Source organism: Mauremys mutica, chromosome 6 (genome assembly GCF_020497125.1).
Source record: "Mauremys mutica isolate MM-2020 ecotype Southern chromosome 6, ASM2049712v1, whole genome shotgun sequence".
NCBI lineage: Eukaryota > Metazoa > Chordata > Testudines > Geoemydidae > Mauremys > Mauremys mutica.
This window is the reverse complement of record NC_059077.1, coordinates 77,087,538-77,108,752: the sequence shown is the minus strand read 5'-3', so window position 1 is coordinate 77,108,752 and position 21,215 is coordinate 77,087,538. Positions and strand designations below refer to the sequence as shown.

The following is a 21,215-nucleotide window of genomic DNA, read 5'->3' as shown; positions in this document are numbered from 1 at the left end:
GGGAGAGCCTGTCTTAGCCCTGGTGCGCACCGCTGCCACCCCGGTGCCACTTGAGGTAAGCAGCACCAGGCCGGAGCCTGCACCCCAACCCCCTGTCTTCAGCCCTCTAACCCCCTGCCTTGAGCCTCCTGCCACACCACTCCTGCACTCCAACCCCCTGTCCTGTGCCCCCTCCTGCACTCCAACCCCCTGCCCTGAGCCTCCTGCTGCACGCCTCACCCCCTCCTGCACTCCAACCCCCTGCCCTGAGCCCCCTGCCACACCCTGCAGTCCCTCCTGCACCCCAAACCCCTGCCCCAGCCCTACATCATGGCCCTGCATACAATTTCCCCATCCAGATGTGGTCCTCGGGCCAAAAAGTTTGCCCACCCCTGATCTAAAAGTTCCAGTTTTGCTGCTGATCTGTGTGGGTGTCAATATTACTACGGATGAAGGAATTTGTTTTTTCAATTTACTTTTTAAAAAACCTAGGAAGTTGCACACAAAAAATATGTTAAAAGAACATTATTAAGGTTGCAAAGTCAGCCACTCAAAGGCTAGGAAATACTAGAATTAAGATTCCTGTGCAACCTTAATTCATCCCGGTGTAGTGCACATGCCTTATGATACAGTTGCATATTACATATAGGTTGCATACTTTTTTTCAACAAGATCTCTGCCTCTTTCCGTGCACAGTATGGACCTACTCTAGGGATGAATCAGGTTGTATAGTATCAGAGGGGTAGCCGTGTTAGTCTGGTTCTGTAGAAGCAGCAAAGAATCCTGTGGCACCTTATAGACTAACAGACGTTTTGCAGCATGAGTTTTCGTGGGTGAATACCCACTTCTTCGGATGCAAGCAGTGGAATCCGAAGAAGTGGGTATTCACCCACGAAAGCTCATGCTGCAAAACGTCTGTTAGTCTATAAGGTGCCACAGGATTCTTTGCTGCTTCTACAGGTTGTATAGAGAATGAGACTGTTGTCTATAGGAGCCCTGCCTCATTTGTTGCAGAAGTTGGAAAGTGGGTAATGAATGTGAAAGGCCATTGCAGGAAGAGGAAGGGGGGCGTCTCATTGTTAAGGAAGCTGAATGTTTCCCTGAAGAATTGGATTCTATCCCTGCCTCTGACACAGAGTTCTTGTGTGATGCTAAGCAAGTCACTTAAACCAAACTTCATGGATGGCCACTAATTGCGTGTTCCTTGGGTGCCTGTCTTCAGACCATTAGTCTGGTTTGCAGAAGTTCTGAACACTTGCAGCTGACATCAGTGGGAGATGTGCTGTGAACATATAAAGTGCTCTATAATCCTAACTACTCAGAAAAATCAGGCAGCAGGCATCTCAAATTGAGCACCTAGAATAATTAGAAATTTTAGCTTCATATGTCTGAGCACATCTACACTTCATTGTAAACCCGAGTCCGTGGGACCTGGGCTTGTGGACTCAGTGTTTCCAAGCCCACACTTGAGCATTCACACTGCATTGTAAACCTGAGTTTATAGTTGCTGGACCCTCAGTCTTACAGCCATGCTAACATGTCCGTACTACACTATGCAGACTTAACTTGGGGCTGTGGCTTGACCTGTATGCATACTGCAAAATGAGAGGACTTGGACCCAAGTCTCAGTAGAACTCTGGATCTGAACCCACCCCCCAGCAGGGTCCTAGTGTCCTGAGTGCTTGCACTGATTTGTTACACTGATTTGTGAGTGGACAAAAAAAGGACTTGGGTTCAGACCTGAGTCAGAGTCCAGGTTTAGTGTGCAATGTAGACATGCCCTCTGTGCCTCAGTTTTCCAGCTATAAAAGGAAGGTAATAACACCATCCTTTATGTCACGAGGGTGTTGTGAAAGTAAATTCATTAATATTTGTTGAAGCATTGAGATACTCGAGTGGTGAACACCATAAAAAAACCCATGAGGAAATTAATAATTCACTGTTCAGAGCAGGGTTTGAATAGTGTGCAGTAAATAAGATGCAGGGCTACACACCTGCACATCCAGGATAAAACAAAATATTGAATAGCTGTTCATCAAGTGAGTGCTATCCATCCTGGTGCACTGAATGAGGCAGGTTTCCTGGGGAACAAAATAGTATGTGATCATATAAATAAAGATTGTAGCACAGAGGTCAGTATGCACAACCAGTATACACAAGGGAGCCAAATTAACGTTGCACAGAAAACCTTAATTCTGGCATTTCCTAACTTTTAGAGTGCTTGTCTGTGCAACCTTAATATCTTCTATTGTATTTGTGTGTGTAATATACATATATGCATATGTAATATACTATATTAATAGTGAAAAAGAAGCCTGCTCTGTTTCTCCTGGTAGTCCTTGGAAAGGGAGAAGCTTCATGTCCTACCATAGTTCAGAAACTCATCTCCCAGTTTGTTTTCTCAGTTTTAAAGAATGTATAGCCATTGAAAACAAGGTTTGCAGAAGTACATTACATGTAGGTTCTCCAAAGTTAGTTCTATCTTGAGAATCATTTAGCAGGTGGCGAATATTTAAGATATCTCCAGCATCACTCTGTGATCTGCCTCCACCAAATTCCTTGTTCCTGCTAGTCATATGGGAACAAGAATATTGAATTTATTCTCAAAAGCAGCTGCTCTGTATACTAGCATAAAACATTGTCACTATTCAAAAACAATTCATATCAAGAGCCAAGTCCTGATCACTTTATTTAGTTGAACAGTCCTATTAATTAAAGAGAGTGGGTTTTGTCCCTCAGTACAGTATGTTTTGGGGGGATGGAGAGAGAAAGCGGTTTCCTAAAGGTTTCAGATTTCTAGATGTGCTCCATCATTTTAATAACACAGTTGATTCAGTGAATAGTTTAAATTCATTGTTGTTCTTATGACCTCAAAAGCCCATATAGAGAAATGAAGACAATATGGCATACTACACCAAATAGAAAATGGAATCTTTTGTACTACTTCATAAAATAAGTGGAATAGTTTGTTTTCCCTTGATATATTTCCTGTTTCCAATACTTATCTAGGTCCTTTATTTAATTTTTAATTAATTTGTGTCAGGCTGTTTTAGGTTTATGGGCTTGGCATTATTTGTATGTCACTATCTGAGAACATAAGCATGCACCCAAACTTTTCATTCCTTACCCATGACAGGAACTATCTGTTAGGATTAGGATGTCTGATTTGATTTGGGATCCAAAACTAAAACAAAATTGGTGAACTGCAAAAAGACATAATTGGTGGTGGTTAGGAAGAGTTTGCTGATTTTTTTTTAATTTAAAAATTAATTTAATTTTTTTTAAAAGGCTAATGCTGACAGCAGGAGTCTTATTTTTACATGTGGATGGGTTTAAAAAAAAACCATGTGGGTGAAAGTGAGAAGGAGAGTAGCTGGAGTGGAATACTATTTAGAGTATTACAGTTTTAGTCTTCTTTCTTGAGCACTTTTCAGGACTATGGAATTGCAGCCAGCATTGTAATACTTTGTTTCTGACAAGGTTTTCTTAATTCTTCCAAAGCCTCATGGAGCCTAGATGACAGAAACAATAAGGCCTTTGTTTGTGCACAGCGTATTGTGGCTGGGAATGCATTGCTTTCCATGGAAAAAGGATTTTGATTTCTCACAGGACAATTATAAATTATTCTGGAAAATGTTTTAGTCCAAATTCTTGGGAGTTTCTGGCCTAAGAAAGCGTCATTTAATTAACACTTACAAAATATGCAAATACTCCTTTACACATGCATACACATACACAGTGCTTGCCCCAGCATACTCTGTACCTCATCTAAAAAAAAATAAAAAAGCCAAATTTACCAGACATTCTGGCATATTGTGGTTCATGGCTTCATTTATACAGCATAATATTTTCCAGAAATGCATGGCTGTCCTAACGGTACCTTTCCCTTCTGGATTATAGATATAAATGAATGTGAAATCAACCCATGTGTCAACGGCGCCTGCAGGAACAATCTTGGTTCTTTCAATTGTGAGTGTTCACCTGGCAGTAAACTGGATTCTACTGGATTGATTTGCATTGGTGAGTGTATAGATGTTGTTTGTTTGGTTTGGGTTTTTTTTTATTATTAACACAAAGGGAATTGATCACATTGATTAAAGAAACTGAGAAATAAACAGAGAGTCCTGGTGATTTGTACTTGGTAGTAGACTAGCATTTCTGACTGTGAGGCATTTTGGACTTGCTTTCTGAATAACATTGATCAAATCCAGACCAGTTTGCCTGTTTCCATTGGAGCAGAGGATACAAACATAACAATTTCATTGATACTATTTCACCTACACAGGTACAGGCTGCTATGGGTCTGTGCATTTTATGATTAGTGAGAACCAATGGGGAGGTTTATTAACAGATACTGTTATTGCTTCTCTCCAAGTGGGCTAGATGTCAGTTTAACCAAAGGGTGGTTAGTCTGTTGCTTATACAGCCATAATTAAATATTGTTGGCCTCCCCAATTACTGCACTGCCTCACACCTTCCTTTTTTGGGGAAGGATGTTAAGTAGGACATGTCAAGACAGTTCTGGATTCACCTGGAACACTCTTCCTGGATCGTTGTCTATCTGGTAACAGGTATTGCTGTGGTTTGGGGATAAAATATGTATCATATTAATATCCTTGATTGATGATCTCCCGGCAATGGAAAAAAAGTCAAGTTTCATTGATTTTGTTAGATCTAGGAGCACCCTTTGAGATGGTTGACCACAGGGTATCATACGCACAGCTGCAGAATCTGGCTTTGGGGACATTCACCAATGGCTCTGTTCCTACCTTTCTGAAAGGTCTGAAAGCATGGTGTTTGGCCAACCCTCATCCACCTTATGTGCCCACAAGCTTCCATTTTGTCACCTCACATGTGCAATATTTATTTGAGGCCAGTAGGGGATCTTGTGAGAGGAATTGGGCTGGAGTCCCAGTGGTGTTAGAATGACACAAAGCTCTAAATCTCCAATTTGTTTGATCCTGATATTGCAGTTTCCTTGCCTTTCCAGTGCCTTGCTGAGATAGGAATCTGGATGAGAAGGATTTGTCAGATACTCAGTCCAGAAAAGACAGAGATGATACTGGTTAGCAGGGAGAAGGAACTTAAGAACTTGAGAAGAGTTTGATTGTTCATCTGATGGGTTGGTGTGTCTATCTCTTACCAAAAAGGTTTGCAATCTAAGGTTATTTTTGGACCCTGGACTACTTAGATTCCCAGGTAGCAGAAGTGACTTATGCATTTTTATTTTTGCGGGGGGTGGGAGGCTGCATCTGTGGTTAGCTAAGAGGTTGTGTTCTTTCCTTCATGTGAACCTCACTACATTCATCCATGCATTGTGGCTGATTATTTTTTAAGCTTTTTCATGTTTCCAGATGCAACACTGATGTGAAATAATTAAGGACCAATACTTATATTGATTTGGACCTTACTACATAAGTAGTCCTGTTGATTTGTTTAGTATTATTTGGATAGTGAAGTCTACTTAGCTTCAGTAACTGTGGCAGAAACTGGCCCTAAAGTGAACGAAAGACATTGTTTGGAAAATGAAAACAGACAAACATTGGAAGGAGTAGCCAGATATGGTTTAAACAATATATACATGCATTCAATACATTAATAACTTAATTTGAAAGTGAGCATAATGGACCCAATCATGAAGTCCTCAAACAGGTAAAACTTCCACTGACTTTGATCTGGGTTCTGTCTGTATCAGGATTTAGAGCACTTATGTAATGATCAGAGTATTTATGTAGGAGCAAAAGTGGTTTGTAGGCAAAGCAAAATTGACAAATACGGATTTACAAAATTAGGGCCTAATCCTATAATTTTTAGCCAGGCAAAATTGCCATTGGCTTCAGTGGTGTTGCAAGAAAGGCAATTTGACCTTGGTTATTCCTATGTAAGGATTAACGGACATAGCTCTTTTATTCTGAAAAAAACAACAACAACAACTTGATAAACGCTCTTGTCAAATATAAGTAGGCTTGAAAGGATTGGATTTTTGTCAGTAAATGTCTGTAAACATCAATTTCACTGTACACACTCAAACCACCGAAAAAATATTTCCATTGATGATGATTGAAATTTACAGACAGGCAAAATAAAAAAACTGCTGTCTGTAAATTTATTGGAGTTTGATTTTAATATACTTTGTATATTTTTGATATCTGCTGTTGACAATTTGTGTATTAATCATTGTAGCTTTAGCTTTTTGAATCTTAGCATCTGAATTTAAATAATTGTCTGACCCGCACACATGTGAAATTTCCTGCAAATATGGAAATTGACAAAAACTGAAAAAATGCTTAAAAATCAGTATTATCTGTCAAAAAATTTTAAAAAAGGAATACAAATCAAATTCTGCCAAACCTAACTATATGCAGTTTGAAAAACTAATAGGCGAATGAAACAACTTTTTCCCCTGACCTCATCCCTACAATGAAAGACCTGGGTCTTGAATGTACCAATACTCTCTTGCCCCACTGTTCTTTGCTGTGTGCCCCTGTCAGCTTTGACACTATAATGCTACAAATGGAGAGGAGTGTGTGCTGATAAGCTAATGTATAGCAGAAATGCTTCTCTGATATGACAGTAATGTGAAAAAGAGGATCTAATGAGACTAAAATAAGTAGACAAATACAGATATGTCAGCATGATACTGATCTTAAACCAATTTTACTCCAGTGCTACCCCTGATCTAAGCTGATAGCAGAGATCAGAATCAGTCCTTATATGACATGAGTGATCTGAGGTTTTTTTTCTTTTTTTCTTTCCCAAATGGTTAAGGATAAGATGATGTCACAGAAGTCATGGATTCTGTGACTTTCATGGATTCTGTGATATTTTCCTCCCAGGGTGACGGGGCTGGAGCTGTCAGCCCAGGGGCCAGAGCTCCCAGCCACTACAGGTGTCAGGGGCACCCAGAGTCATCAGCTGCCACAGGCAGTGGGGACCTCAGAGCTCTGAGCCCCAGGGCTGTAGCAGAGGCCCTGGGGCTGTCAATTGCCACAGCGGCGGGTGCTGGACCCCCCTGCCTCCTGCACCAGGGCTTGGGCTCTCATGGCCCCACTCAGGGCTCAGGCTTCAGTTGTCCCACCTGTCAGGACCCCGGCCTCCTGATTATATTTAGTAAAAGTCAGACAGGTCACGGGCTTCTGTGAATTTTTGTTGATTGCCTGCGACCTATCCATGACTTTTGCTAAAAATAACCATGAGAAAATTTTAACCTTACTAATGATGATAGAAGTTATTTAAAATGTAATTGTAACACACCACATGGCATTTAAGTGAAAGTATACAACAGTTGTGTTGGAATAATGCTAACAATATTGTACCAAAACAAATTTTACTGTTTTAGTGCACCACTCCCAGTGTAGGCCAGACTGTAGCACTATTTCTGAATTTCACTATCACCCTAGAATGGATGGGTCTGGTTTATCTGTTTTGTGGAGAGAGGACTTTGGTCTCTGAAGGATGGCAGTTCTGCAGCTATCATAAACACTATGTTTTAAAAAGCTGCTTTTAGCCACTGGTTCATTTTACTTTCACATTAATAGTATTCCCAAATGAATGTATCCAGGGAGGACAATTCTTTTAATGGAGTTATAGTCAATCACCTACTGAGAAAGGAGAGTAGATTTTTTTAAGATGGTGTACTTGGCTGGCAGTATAAATGCTACATTGCCATTTTGGGAAATATATACACAATAGGAATGCTGTCATTTGTTCTCTTCGAAGTAACTTTCTATGCGCTTCTGAGTTATGGTTTGTGAAATTCTGACCCCATTCAACCGTAGTACACAAAGCAGTAGGCTGCCATCTGCCTGTAGCATGGATACTTTTTTTTATTTCAAGTTAAAATCAAAGAGATGCGAGTGGCAGAAAGAATGCTTTGATGCTGGGTAATAAATAACTTTCTCACCAGAGGAAAAGTCACAGTGACTACCCTTTGTAAATTTTGTCTCTGCAAGAGAGATTGTGTAAAATAAAGGAAATTAACTCATAGGCTGAAATAAGATAAGCCTAGCAGGTTTTGGCTGGAAGATCCAGATGTAGCCGATATGAGGAAAATCACGTGCTAGCTGTATAGTTTAAATCATTTTGACTATAGCAGTTTCTCAGATATACCACCAGAACAGTATTTGCTGAAGGAGTTTTGCCTACAGTGGACAAAGGGATGCAGAATGCTTCTGATATTGCTACTAAAACCAAATCTACACAAAATGACTCTGAGGCAATCTCTTCTACACCTTTTAAAGGGCAAGGCCTCCAGCTATTAATAGGCATGACAGGGTGAAGGACCCTAACTCCATCTTCCCCCTCTGGGGTATCTAGGCATCATTGGCAGCTCTAACAATACTGCACAACTTTCTGGGAACACAACAAACAGTGGGTGAAATCCTGGTCCTGTTGAAGTTAATGGCAAAATCCCCATTGACTTCAGTAGGGCAGGATTTACTTTGATTTTACATGGATATAGTAGACATCAGAATCTGGTCTATAACATTTTATTTATGCCTACTCTTTTGAATATTTAAATCATATTTGTGCTAAGAAAAATAATCTTATGACATAAGTTAACATGCTCTAACCATAGATATATTAAAGATGTATATTGGAGTATATAGCATCCACGATATTCATAAATATATGCATTTCTGAGGGTGTAGAGGTAAATAAAAATACAGCTTAGTTCAGAGAAAAGTAGAAGAAATTGAATAACTCTTCCTTTTTGATAAATGTTCTTTACCTTAAACAGATTTGAAAATAAACTCTTTTTTTTGGTTGACAGCTCCCATTCTTTTCTAATCCACTGCAGATAGTCTGAAAGGAACATGCTGGCTGAACATCCAAGACAGTCGCTGTGAAGTAAACATTAATGGTGCTACACTGAAATCAGAATGTTGCGCTACTTTAGGAGCTGCTTGGGGCAGCCCTTGCGAGCGATGTGAATTAGGTATGGTTCTAGGCTGTAATATCTTCCAGCTTTCAGGGGGAAGGATAGATGTATCACTGGGTAAAAGAATTGTCTCTCACTTGAATCATCTTTCTCATCAGAGTGTTTTTCAGTAGAAGAAGAATAAAATGAGAACAGTTGGTTAGTGTAACTTTTAACCTTCACTGTGTGTACCCTTTGTAAACCATGAAGTCCACCCATAAATTACATTTGTAATTGATTTCTAAAGGGATGAGTTTTCATTCTCCCCATAGCATGTCTGTGTGTGTGGGCAAGGGTAAGGGTAGCAAAGAAGAAAAATATCTAGTGAAAAATCTGTATGCTTTCGGAAAAGTCCAAAAACGCAGGTATTTCAAAACAAGCAACCTTTGTACTGACACTATTGCTGCTTTATGCAGGGTTGTTTTAGCCATCTTGGTCCCAGGATATTAGAGAGATGAGGTATGTAAGGTAATATCCTTTTTGGACCAACTTCTGTTGGTCAGAGAGAGACACTTTTGAGCTTACACGGAACTCTTCAGATCTGGGAAACTAATTCAGAGTTAAATACAAGATGGAACATATTGTTTGCATAAGTAGTTAACCATTCAAGGTGAAGTGGCCTGCTAATACCCCTCCAGTCATGGGGAGGAGGGAGGCTGCTGCGTGGGCGGGGGGTTGTTAGTGGGTATAGATTGTTATAATAAGCCATAAATCAAGTGTCTCTATTCAGTCTCTGATTTCACTTTGTGATGTGTTCACCCACGGCTGAAATGGTGTTTTTGCCTTTTAGCATTTTCCTGTGAGAGTTCATTTGAGAATGAGTGGTTTTTGCCTTGGTTCCCTTGTTTGTATATCTTGGGAAACATGTATACGGTTCTTGGGGTGGGTTCTTGGGGGATGAGTTTGTAGAGTTTCTTTTGGAGTTGTTCGGGGAAGGATTTGATGATATCCTTAAATTCCTGGTTAAATTGTGATGTGGGATTATCTCTGAATTCTGTATAGTAAGTGGTGTCAGAGAGTAGTCCATTAGCCTTGTTAATGCAGTCATGGTGTTTGAGGAATCCTGGGAGACACACCATATCTCGGCACAGCACACTTATGGAAGGAATATTGGGACTCAGAAACCATCTTAAAACCACTCAACAGACAAAGGGCCAGTTTCCTCCAGGACACAACTGACTTTCTCCACAAACTGCACAACATTAACAACCTCCCTCAGAACACCATCCTTGCCACCATGAATGTCACCTCCCTCCCTGCACCAACATCCCTCACAATGATGGCATCGCTGGCTGCCTCAAATATTTACACGACAATGGACAATTCTCAGATAGCCACTGCACATACATCGCCAAACTCCTCACCCAGAAAAATTTTACATTAAAAAAAAAACACTTTTGGCTAAACCGTGGGTACTCGGATGGCTCCTCAATATGCCAACCTCTTCATGTGCTACCTTGAGGAAGAATTTTTGGACAAATGCACCATGAAACTACTGATATCCTTGAGATGCATCAATGATATTTTCATCCTCTGGACAGACGACCTAAACTTTCTCAGAGATTTCCACCACAACTTAAACAGCCACCACCCGTTCATTGAACTCTCTCTAGAACACTTCCACAGTAGCATAAACTTCTTGGACACAACAATCATCTTCAACAATGGAACCCTACAGACAACTACATACAAGAAACCCACAGATCATCACACCTAACTTCATAGATCCAGTAACCACCCCATACACACCACAATATCTGTTTATCTAAAGCCAGGAACTCAGATACCACAGAATATGTTCCGAGGAGAAAGTCAGGGATATACACCTTAACACACTCCAAACGACCTTCACCAAGGACACTCCACCAGAGAAGTAGATTGCATCATGGAGCAGGCAACCCAAATACCCTGAGGGAACCTGCTTCAATACAGAAATAAAACCCTCCCTGACCACGCATCCTAGCTGTCACTCACTACCCCACACTGGAACCCATATGTAGTACAAACAACTACAACCCATACTTAATGGGGACCCCATCCTGAAATAAATCTTTCCTGAACCCCCTCTTTTGGCCTTGAAATAACCCCCAAACTTTCCAAGCTCATCATCAAAAACAACCTCCCCACAGACCAGGACACACCAACTCAAAGCAGTACCAGACCCTGACAGAACAACAAATGCAAAACTGGTAGACACATCTCCACTGCTACAATGATCAACACCTCCCTTGACACACCTCTCAAGATCGATGGGTACTACACATGCCTATCACAACATTTATTGTACCTCATTCAGTGCACAAAATGCCCCAATAACAACTGTGTGGGTGAAACCAGACAACCATTGCACTGTTGAATAAAGTCACACAGGAAAATAAGACAAAAACACCGTATCAGCTGTGGGTGCACACTTTTCACAAAGCGATCACTATATAGCTGACCTCTCAGTCTGTATCCTCAAGGGATACCTGCGCAGCACTTTCAAAAAACGAACCTGGGAGCTTCAGCTTTTAACTTTGCTAGACACTAAAAATTATGGAGTGACTAGAGACACTGGATTTATGGTTTATTATAATAATCTGTAACTCATTAACATCCCTCCGCCAGTTGCCTTCCCTGCCCCCCGACCTTTCCCCCTTATGATTGGAAGAGTGTTCATGGGCTACTTCACTTTGAATGGTTCCTTGAAATATGTGTTAACGACTTAGTCTAAACAATCTGTTCCACCTTGTATTTAGCTGTGAGACTCTGGATATGTCTAGACTGCAGGTAGACACCTGCAACTGGCTCATGCTAGCTGACTCAGGCTCACAGGGCTCAAGCTAAGGGGCTGCTTCATTGCAGTGTAGATGTTCAAGGTCAGCAGCCTAAGCTCTCGGACTTTTCCACCTTACAGGGCTCTACAGCTCACCCACCTTGTTTCTCTACAATTGCTGCTTGCAAGATAGCTTAATTTCTACATCACAGAGCTTAATATCCTCTGGGACTGGAGATTGAAAGGAGGAATATTCTGAGCTCCCGATGTGTGAGAAAGGAAGGATCACAGCAGTTGCTCTAAGGAATTGGACAAATGGGAAAGAGACAGAATTAATTTATATGCCCTTGCATCATTGAGCTAGTCATGCCATCTGCTACTGAGACAACATCAGGGCATTTCTGCTCTTGCTTTTGAAATGGGCCCTTAATACTAAGAATATGTCACTGTTCCGCTTGTTAGGCCATTAGTATAAATTTGAGGGGGGAAAGGTCACAACATTTCTGATTATGATTAACTATTAAAGTCGTATAATTCTGAAAATAATTGTTCTTTTTTTTATTTCCAGATGCAGCTTGCCCAAGAGGATTTGCCAGAGTTAAGGGAGTTACCTGTGAAGGTGAAGTAATTCTTTCTGACTCAGGAGTAGCACACCTTTTTTTGTTTGTTTGTTTTTTTAAACTGGATAAAGAGGATTCATTACATTATATCCTTGTTGTTGGAGAAGTTAATCAAATTGACATTTGGTGGTTGTCATCACAGGCAATGGTGACTGTTGGAAAATGTGGCCCTACCCTAAGGTATTTGAGGAGCTAAAGGAAATCAAGGAAATCTTTGTTCTGATGGTACAGAGCAGATGGAAACTTGAGCACCCTTGGGTTTCCCCCTAAATAAGTGGAATCTCTGTTGCTTTATCCACCCTCACTTCCAGTGCAAGAGACCATTCCACAAAAAAGGAAATGTGGCTGGGGTGTGTTTATACCATGGTGATTCATAGATGTTGGAACAGCCACTAGGAAGTAGTTGGCAGCCAGGTGTAAGAAAGAACAGTCTTCAGATCCTAATATTGTATAACTGAAAATAGTTTGATTGCCCTGACATAACTTTAAATCCTCAATAAGGCTGTAGCTACCTTAATAAATTAAGAACTTCAACTTCTTTTTGTGCTTCATTTCACATTTAGATGTAAATGAGTGTGATGTTTTTCCGGGTGTTTGTCCCAATGGACGTTGTGTTAACAGCAGAGGATCATTTCATTGTGAGTGTCCAGAAGGCCTGACACTCGATGGAACAGGTCGAGTGTGTTTAGGTAAGAGCATGGTCACCTCTCACTGTTCCTTAGCTCTATGACTGACTTCTCATGTTCTTTGTACAGTTTAAAATAATCCTACAGTTTCTGGAATGCATTGTTCCTTGAAAGGTATTTTTTTAACGTTCATGTATATACTTTAACTTATTTCTGTTTAATACTCAACACTTACCCCAGCTTAGGGAGGTCTATATAAGAGGTGCTAAAGATAGACATCCAGTTTAGGACTTGTCTTCATTGCAGTGTTAGCTCAAGCATTAGCTCAAGCTCTAGCTCGAGTGTTGCCTCTACCCAGACTCCCTTGCATACACAAAAATCGCTCAGATGAAGAGAGTTTTAAACTTGAGCTAGCTGGCCTGTCATAGGGTATGTGTCGAAGCTTGAATACTGCTGATACTCATGCTAGTAATGCAGTTGGGATGCAGAGGCTCTATGCTGCTAATCCAAACACTCTGTGCTGCTCAAGTGTTATTTTGAAGCATATCGAGCTAGGCTTATCTGAAAGGAAATGGCTTGTCTTTACTGCAGTGTTAGATCAAGTTTTTAGATTTCAGCATTTAGTCAACAGAAGAAACTGACAATCTGACACAGAAAAGAAGATCTTTAGGTATCAAAAACTGTAAATGTGCTTTAAAAAAAATTAACCAGTTGAAGTTGTATTATTCATTGCTTCTATTAACCCCTTTATTCTTGAATTAGTTACAATGATGAGCAAAGCATGTCACACATGTGGCTCATGGGGGCTAAGGGACTCAGGTTCAAGCATAGTTATTACAGAGAAAGCAGCGCATTGTTCTTCCTTGTGGCTAAGTTTAATACATAATGCAGCTATTATGGTAATGTGATTTTCCTGATCAATGAGTCAGTGGTAACATTATATCTTATAGTTTTCTAATGGCCAAATCTTGAACCTGTTAGCAAATCCTATGGAATAGGACTTTGTCCCCTAGAATTGCAAAAGTGATGGGGCATGTAATTTTCATCTGCAGTCTAGAAGTAGGGCATGGCACACCCTTGCAGAAAGGCCATAGCCTATACTTCTGGATTAGGGGAAGAGCAGTGGACCTGATCTGTCCCTGCCTCATATGCAATTTGACACACACAGAGCCACACTGTTTTAGGCCATCTGGACCTTCTGGAATATTATCTGGAAATTCTAGCTGGTTCAGAAAGCATCATTCTGCTTGTGGCAGAATGTGTTATCAGTGCTCAGTAATCTGCACTGCCTGACTGTCTGTTTCCAGGTGGAGTGTAAGGTAATGATTTGACCCATAAAGTCCTAAATGTCTTGGGACCTGCCTACCTGAGAGACTGCCTCTCTCTCCAGGCCATATTGCCACAGTTATGTTCAGAAAAAGCCTTTGATCTTGATTCTCCCCATTGTAAAGGATAGGGTCTGCTTGCGAAGCATTCTCTTTAAAGGACCCTTTCCTTTGGAATGCTCTGTCCCCCAAGGTCTGAAATAGTCTGCATATGTTGACATTCTTGGCATGCTGTGAAGCCCATCTGTTTTCAGGATGTTGATGAAGGGCTGAGAAGAGGCAGTTGAAGGTGGGATTTGCTTGGTGGTGGTTTTAGTCTGTGCTGCTCATGTGAAAGATGTGATCTAATGATGTAGGAGACTGGGTATGAGGAAGTAGTATCTCTGCTTTGGTTAATTGTTACATTATATCTCCTGTATTATTATTGTTTTTAAATGTCCATCGAGGGTGCACAGAGCTTTCAATGTGCTCCATTTGATGTGGAGTTTATATAGGACTAATAGCTAAATAAATAAATATAAAAACTCTTTAGAACTCTACCATACAAGTATAGGCCCCATTCCCTATCTCATCATGGTGAGTTGTGGAGACTCACTGCAACAATTCCAAACACTACGAGGGGAGTTTCCCGACACAAGGGTCTCTGTAGCTTTTGTATCCTTCCAATAAGCTAATGTCTTTTAAGCAACTTTTGGTCCTGATTGCATACATATGCCTCAGTGCTTGGATACTGTTGTAATGGGTGCTGTATTAAAAACAGAGATAGTATCAGGAGTTGGATGCAAGATCTGAAGTTGTTCCAGTAGAAATGAGAATATTTTTCAATGGATAGAAAAGGAACATTTTTTCCATTAGAGAACCTGCATTTTACATAACTGAGAAGCTATAAAACCTGCATTCATAGGCCCCAAACTCTTATATAGGATTAAATAAGACTTTTTTGCCTTGCAATTTAAATGGACGTTTATTGGCAAAGGCTTGGCAAACTACAGTAATGGACTTAGGTGATTTGTGATTAAGTACATGTTTAAATTAAAAGTCTGAAACTTAATTAAAAGTCTGGGACTTAATTAAGAGGAAAAATTCCACCTGACAAGTCTAGGAAACAACAAAATAAACCTGTGCTGGGCAAGTCAATGGACTCGGGCAAGAGAAGTTGTCCTTAAAATTATTCCAGTATGGTACATTAGGGGTACTGACTTGCCTTGGAGGATGTGGACTGTTGATGAGGGTATAACAAGCTGGCTTACAACTTCTGTTACCAGGTTTAGGGGGGTTTTCTTCATAGAACTATATTTCCTCTGATATAGTGAACTTGAGAGAATATATATTTCATACATATGCTTACTCTTAGTTTTATATTTGTTTGCTTAGCTCCCCATCCACTCTGGCCATTTATATAGGTTCCTGCTGGGGAGCTGAGCTCTTTTGAAAATCTGGCCCTTAAAGCTTGATTTTGTACAGGACATGTGTAGAGTGTTACGCGTATAATAAGCTCAAGGACAGGGAGGAGAGTGCAGCATTTATGGGAGCACTAATGCTCAGCTGCTTTATCACTCCTGCACAGAAGCAGGTGTAATAGAGAGAAAAGTGTGCTGCTAATTTTCTCATTAACTTGATGAGCATCACACTTAGGTGTTCTCTGACATGCCCATGCCCTATACCCAATCCATTTTTATCACAGTAAGAGCTCAGCAGCAAAAGCTCTTGAGACTTATTTTCAGTCATTTTAGAGGACTCTGCCTAGTGTTTAACCACACTTGCACCTATGTGTTCACTCAGACTTGACAGTGCAACCTACCTTGCATTCCCTACTCTGCATCACACCTGGATTTGTAGGATCAAGGCCTTCATATTTTCCTTTGCTTTAAGAGCAGTTGCCATGCTTCAAGGAATTCCCCTCCACCCCCCATTAAAGATTTCAGTTGAGCATGATGGTAATCCTGTTCATTCTATGCTACCTATAGTTCTATTTATGCTCTTAATTAGCAGCAGCTGATGTGAATCAGTAATTTGCTTTTCAGGGTGAGTAGGGGAGCTGAAGATAATGTAGAGGATGTAAGGGTTGTTGGAAGAGGATTCAAACTTTTGCATTGTCTGATTTGCTGGTAGTAGTTTATACTGAATTATGTGTTGCACTTTAGTAATTAATTCTGGGCATTAATTCTGTTTATATTTTTAAACTATTTCACTTACAGCATGGGGCTTGATGCTCTTTTTTTAGCATGTGTGTATGAAAATCCGAGCTTTGATAAAGACTCAGATATGCATATAGTGAATGTTAATGTAGCAAAGAAAAAGGAAATGACTCAAAATCCAGTCTAGCCAATACGTTTGTTTATGGTGTGGGCTTCCATTTTCCCATATTTGTTTGCACACAGAAAATCAGGATGTGTATGTGTAATTGGCATCTTTATGTAGTTTTGTACAGTAGATTTGGCTTAGACTTTTTTCCATGCTTGTTAATGTTATTTCCAGCATCTGTAAGAAATGTTACAAGGAGCAGTGTGACGCTTACAGTTGGAGGTGAGAACTGATATGAGGGGCTTTGATTTTAAAACAACATATATTACAACTTTACCTTAAGTCCACCACTTCATTTTGCCAGGGTTTAACCAATAAATGTCAGTTTAAATTACATGGCGTAAGTCTTGTATTTGGCTAGGCAATTTGGGCCACATGATACATTCCTGAAATAAGTTTACTTGCTGCAAACTGCTTAATGTACTACAGTGGTTTTAATGAAATCAAGTGTGTATTAGCTCAGTTGTGTGAGCAGAAAATTATACATCTTGAGGAGGCATGGAAACCATGAGGATTACATTTCCAGTTCTTACATTTGTGTTGTAAATTGTTTAAATTAAGATGCATATACAGGAAATTTACACAAGAAATTTATATTATTTTGAAGGATTTGCATGGAAAATGTATTTATAACTCATCTGTGTTATTTTTAGTTCTTCCATCTTCCCTCATCAGTCCTTCATTTCCCCTGTTGAGCATTAAAAAACCTGACAATGCTTATTAAAACCTAATTCCTGGTCTAGTCTGTCATATGACAAATTAATGCAACATATTTTGTTTTGGAGCTGTATATTGGTTTTCTGTCCATATCAACAATGCTCTTTGTATCATCGTCTGAGTTGTGTTATTTACACAATGCATTTGTCTTCGTGTTTTTCCTTCCACACTGTATCTGTCCCTCTTTTCTGTAGAATACACTGTTTCTTAAGATCTAATCTAATTTCCATTGATGTAAATGAGAATCTTTCCATTAACTGAAGTCAATGACTAAAGTTCTATTGACCTGAATGGGCATAGGAGCAGGCCCTTAGTACTTACACTACTCTGCAGTTGCTAAATCATACACTGGTACTGGCAGAGTTCTGGAATGCTAACAGAGCATTGTCACAGACTTGTCCATCAGGTTTCAATCTGTATGTTTAGAAAAGTAAATCTGGGAGGAATCAGAACTGGAAAGGGAAATCAATAAAATTAAATCGGTATTATGAGCTCAGAAGAGTCAACCAGACTTTCTTTGCTTTGTTGGAAAAAAATAAATAAAGATGTAGGTTAGTGACAAACTTTGGGATATGCTGTTATGTATTTTCTTGAACCTTCTATAACTCAATGCAGAGATTTGATAAGCCCCCTGCCATGCCCTTTGGGCTTATACAGCTAGCTACATACATAGGAAATGGGTATTTCCAATATGCTTGGAATCAGTACATATATGTGGATGTCTTGGCAATGACGAATCTTTCAGTAAACTTCTGAACAATATCATAGAGGCTTACAGTAGCATGTTGTTAACATTTCTATTATGAACACTATTTGTCAGGTATTCATGACTTGAACTTAAAAATTCCCCTCCATGCTAGATATTACCATTTAGGGGCTCAGCTATAAAATGAATTTTTATATTGATTTAATCCTTTAAATTAAACAACTTTCTTAAAAAAACATTTGTGTTATTTCTTGGCATGATGAAAAATGCATAAGAGATTTGTGAAAACAGTGAGACATTCTGACATGCTCTACTGGGAGATTTTTATCATGTGTGGTGTGTATAACACTGCAGCTTATTTTTAATGGGTGATCAGGTAAGTTTGGAAAAATGTACACATGCCCTGTGTGCCTTAAAACACACACACACACACACACAATACATATGTAAATAAGAGACGTAATACTTCTCTAGATAGTATAGTATGCAAATGTGGATTTTGTTGATCCAATTGGTGTACCTTTTTGGTAGACCCATCCATTTGGATACACATTAGAAAATTTGTCCCTAAATGTGACCGTAAATGAACTTCCATTAAAGTATTCTAGGGTTTTGTTTGGGGTTTTTTTTTTGTTACTACTTTGAGCTATTAACACAAGGCCAACAAAAACCAGAGAACCACCAAATTTTGCTTAAATCTTTTGAATTCTTCATGTTACTAATCCAATATCACAAATTTTAAAGAATAGCTGATTTTTACTATATATGCCATACCATATTTATAAATTAGAGAATCTTTAAACAGTGAATAAATATAGTTCTGCTTCCTACCAAATACACACAGACAATCAAGGGAGCACATTCATGTCATGGCAATACTATATCTTGATGATGTAATAATACAAAGGTCATAACATTTGCATTGAAATTTTGTGATCTGTACCTCTCTTTCTGGAGATACTTTTACTCAGTGTGAAACAACGCACATCTAGAAATCCATCAATAATGTAACATCAGCAACAGTACTTATGCATCTGTGTAGTTCATATGATGAAATAGCAAACACACATGTTGGCGTCTCAAGTACAAATGTGATCTTGTACTCTCTCTCTCCCTAGAGGTATAAAAGTTTGAACATCATGCATGCATAATTCAAAAATAACTGTTTATTAAAAAGTCATTAAATTTAGCAAGCAGTTACTCTATAACATGGTATAATTGCCTTTGTTGTATAAAATGTGCAGATATCCGAATGGAGCAATGTTACCTGAAGTGGGATGAAGATGAGTGCGTTCAGTCTGTACCTGGCAAGTTTCGTATGGATGCCTGCTGCTGTGCTGTTGGTGCTGCTTGGGGCTCAGACTGTGAGGAATGTCCTAAGCCTGGCACCAAAGAATATGAGGCTTTGTGCCCTAGGGGACCTGGTTTTTCCAACAGGGGAGATGTTCTAACTGGCAGGCCATTTTATAAAGGTAAAATCCATAATTTGCTGCACATAGCTTACTGGAGCTAAAAGTGGATGTTGTTTGTATCTTTCAGTCATTAAAGGGAAAACACCAGGCTTTATATGATTGGGATGTTATCAATTATATAGCATTAAAATTCAAACATAACAAATATTAGTTAAGAAATAGTCATCTCGTTCCCCTCCATGTATGGAATGTGTTTTGTGGCAGCAATTTGGACATACTGGAGTGGGGGTAAGATGAGAGTCTGGGAAGCCAAAGAGGAGAAGGTTATGGTAGTCAAGGCAAGAGATTAGGATCTAGTCATGGTTCTTGAGCATGTGAGGGGAGAGGGATGGATATGTTTTGGAGATGATAATGTAGTGGAAAAACCTGCTAGATTTAGCAACAGCATCCATTTTACATGAGAAGGAAAAAAATGGCTAAGATGATACTGAAGCTGAATATTCCGGTTAGAGAAGATAGTGAAGACAGTACCAGCAGTGAAAGAGAAAGGAAGGAGAAAGCCACTGCCCTTCCCCTCTGCATGCTGCCTAAGTAGCTCTTGCTTCCTCCTCAGGCTGAGAGGGGTTGGAAACTGCCTGAGAAGCTGGAGGTGAGATATTTATTGATGCCCGAGTGAGGCATGGGTTGTGGAGGGAGAACTGAGGATTGTTATATTCTGTGACCAGAAGTTGGGCTGGGGGGATGGAGGTGAGAGATAGAAGAGGACAGAAACACCAGTTTCTCCCTCCCCCAGAAAATTGAAGACTTAAAGTAATAAGGATATTCTCACCTTTTTTGTCCTCATTTCATTTTTATACAAGGTGAGATCATTCTGAAATATTTTTAAACAAGCACGTATACTGCAAAGCCTTGGTTTTGAAAAATATCATATTGTTTGGAGGAACTTCAACATGTTTTTCATTATGCATAACCATTCATCAGTTCTGATATTTAATTGTTACCGTCCTTTCTCAGGTAAAACTCCTATTAAATTCAGTGGAAGTTAGCCTGAACAAGTATTAAGGACTAGTATTTTGTCCAGGATTTAGCTCTGCTTTTCTCTGCCTATTGTTTTCTCTTGTACTTGCACCAGCACTTTCCTCTGCACATACTGCTGTCTTGTCTCCAGGCTACAATTTTGTTCCATAAAATGCATGCTTCTCAGTTAAGGGCATTCATCCAGTAGAATGGTACCTAGAAGTAATGTATAGTGCTCATTAGATAATGTTTAGGGCCTGAGTGACTCTTATGTGTACACAGAGGCCCTTTTATAAGCCCTGTGCAAGGCCTATTACAATTACAGTCCCCGTATTATGGAGTATGTGGGGACTGCTCTCTCCATACATTGCAATGGACTGTTTTACCCCAAAGAGGAGTGAAAGTGTGGGACTGTACCCCTGCCACTCCACTGCACTAGTCTGCAAAGCTGCTGAAAAGTCCCCATGTGCTCTAGGGAATCTTCAAAAGAGTTTCAGGGAGCCACAAACTCTCTCACCAAGTTATACCTTGGCTGGTATGTCTCCTCACTACCTCTTTCTCAGGCTGTCTTTTATAGGCACAATTTATTCCACGGGGTTTCCTCATCCTCTTTCCTGCTTTGATTTGAATTCACAACCTCACAGTGGTAGCTGAAGTTCAGTTTCTAGAACAGAATGACTTTCAGCAGCAGGAATGAAGCGACAATGTCTTATGCACTGCCAGGTCTATTTTGCAGGGTAACTCAGAATAGCACACTTTGTTCAGATAACAACATGATGCTCAGGAATGCGAAATTACCACTCTTGACACAATTTCCTTGTTAATCATTTAAAT

The 21,215-nt window shown here is 39.8% G+C and overlaps 1 protein-coding gene across 1 annotated transcript in view; it reads left to right on the top strand.

The window, feature by feature from the left end:
* The window catches only part of FBN2 (fibrillin 2), a 250,289-nt gene that overhangs the window by 130,648 nt on the left and 98,426 nt on the right, over window positions 1-21,215 (top strand). The window contains exons 20-24 of the mRNA XM_045020453.1: window positions 3,880-3,999; window positions 8,780-8,917; window positions 12,223-12,273; window positions 12,838-12,963; window positions 19,197-19,424. Coding sequence (XP_044876388.1) covers window positions 3,880-3,999; window positions 8,780-8,917; window positions 12,223-12,273; window positions 12,838-12,963; window positions 19,197-19,424 — 663 coding nt within the window. The remainder of the gene's footprint in view (window positions 1-3,879; window positions 4,000-8,779; window positions 8,918-12,222; window positions 12,274-12,837; window positions 12,964-19,196; window positions 19,425-21,215) is intronic.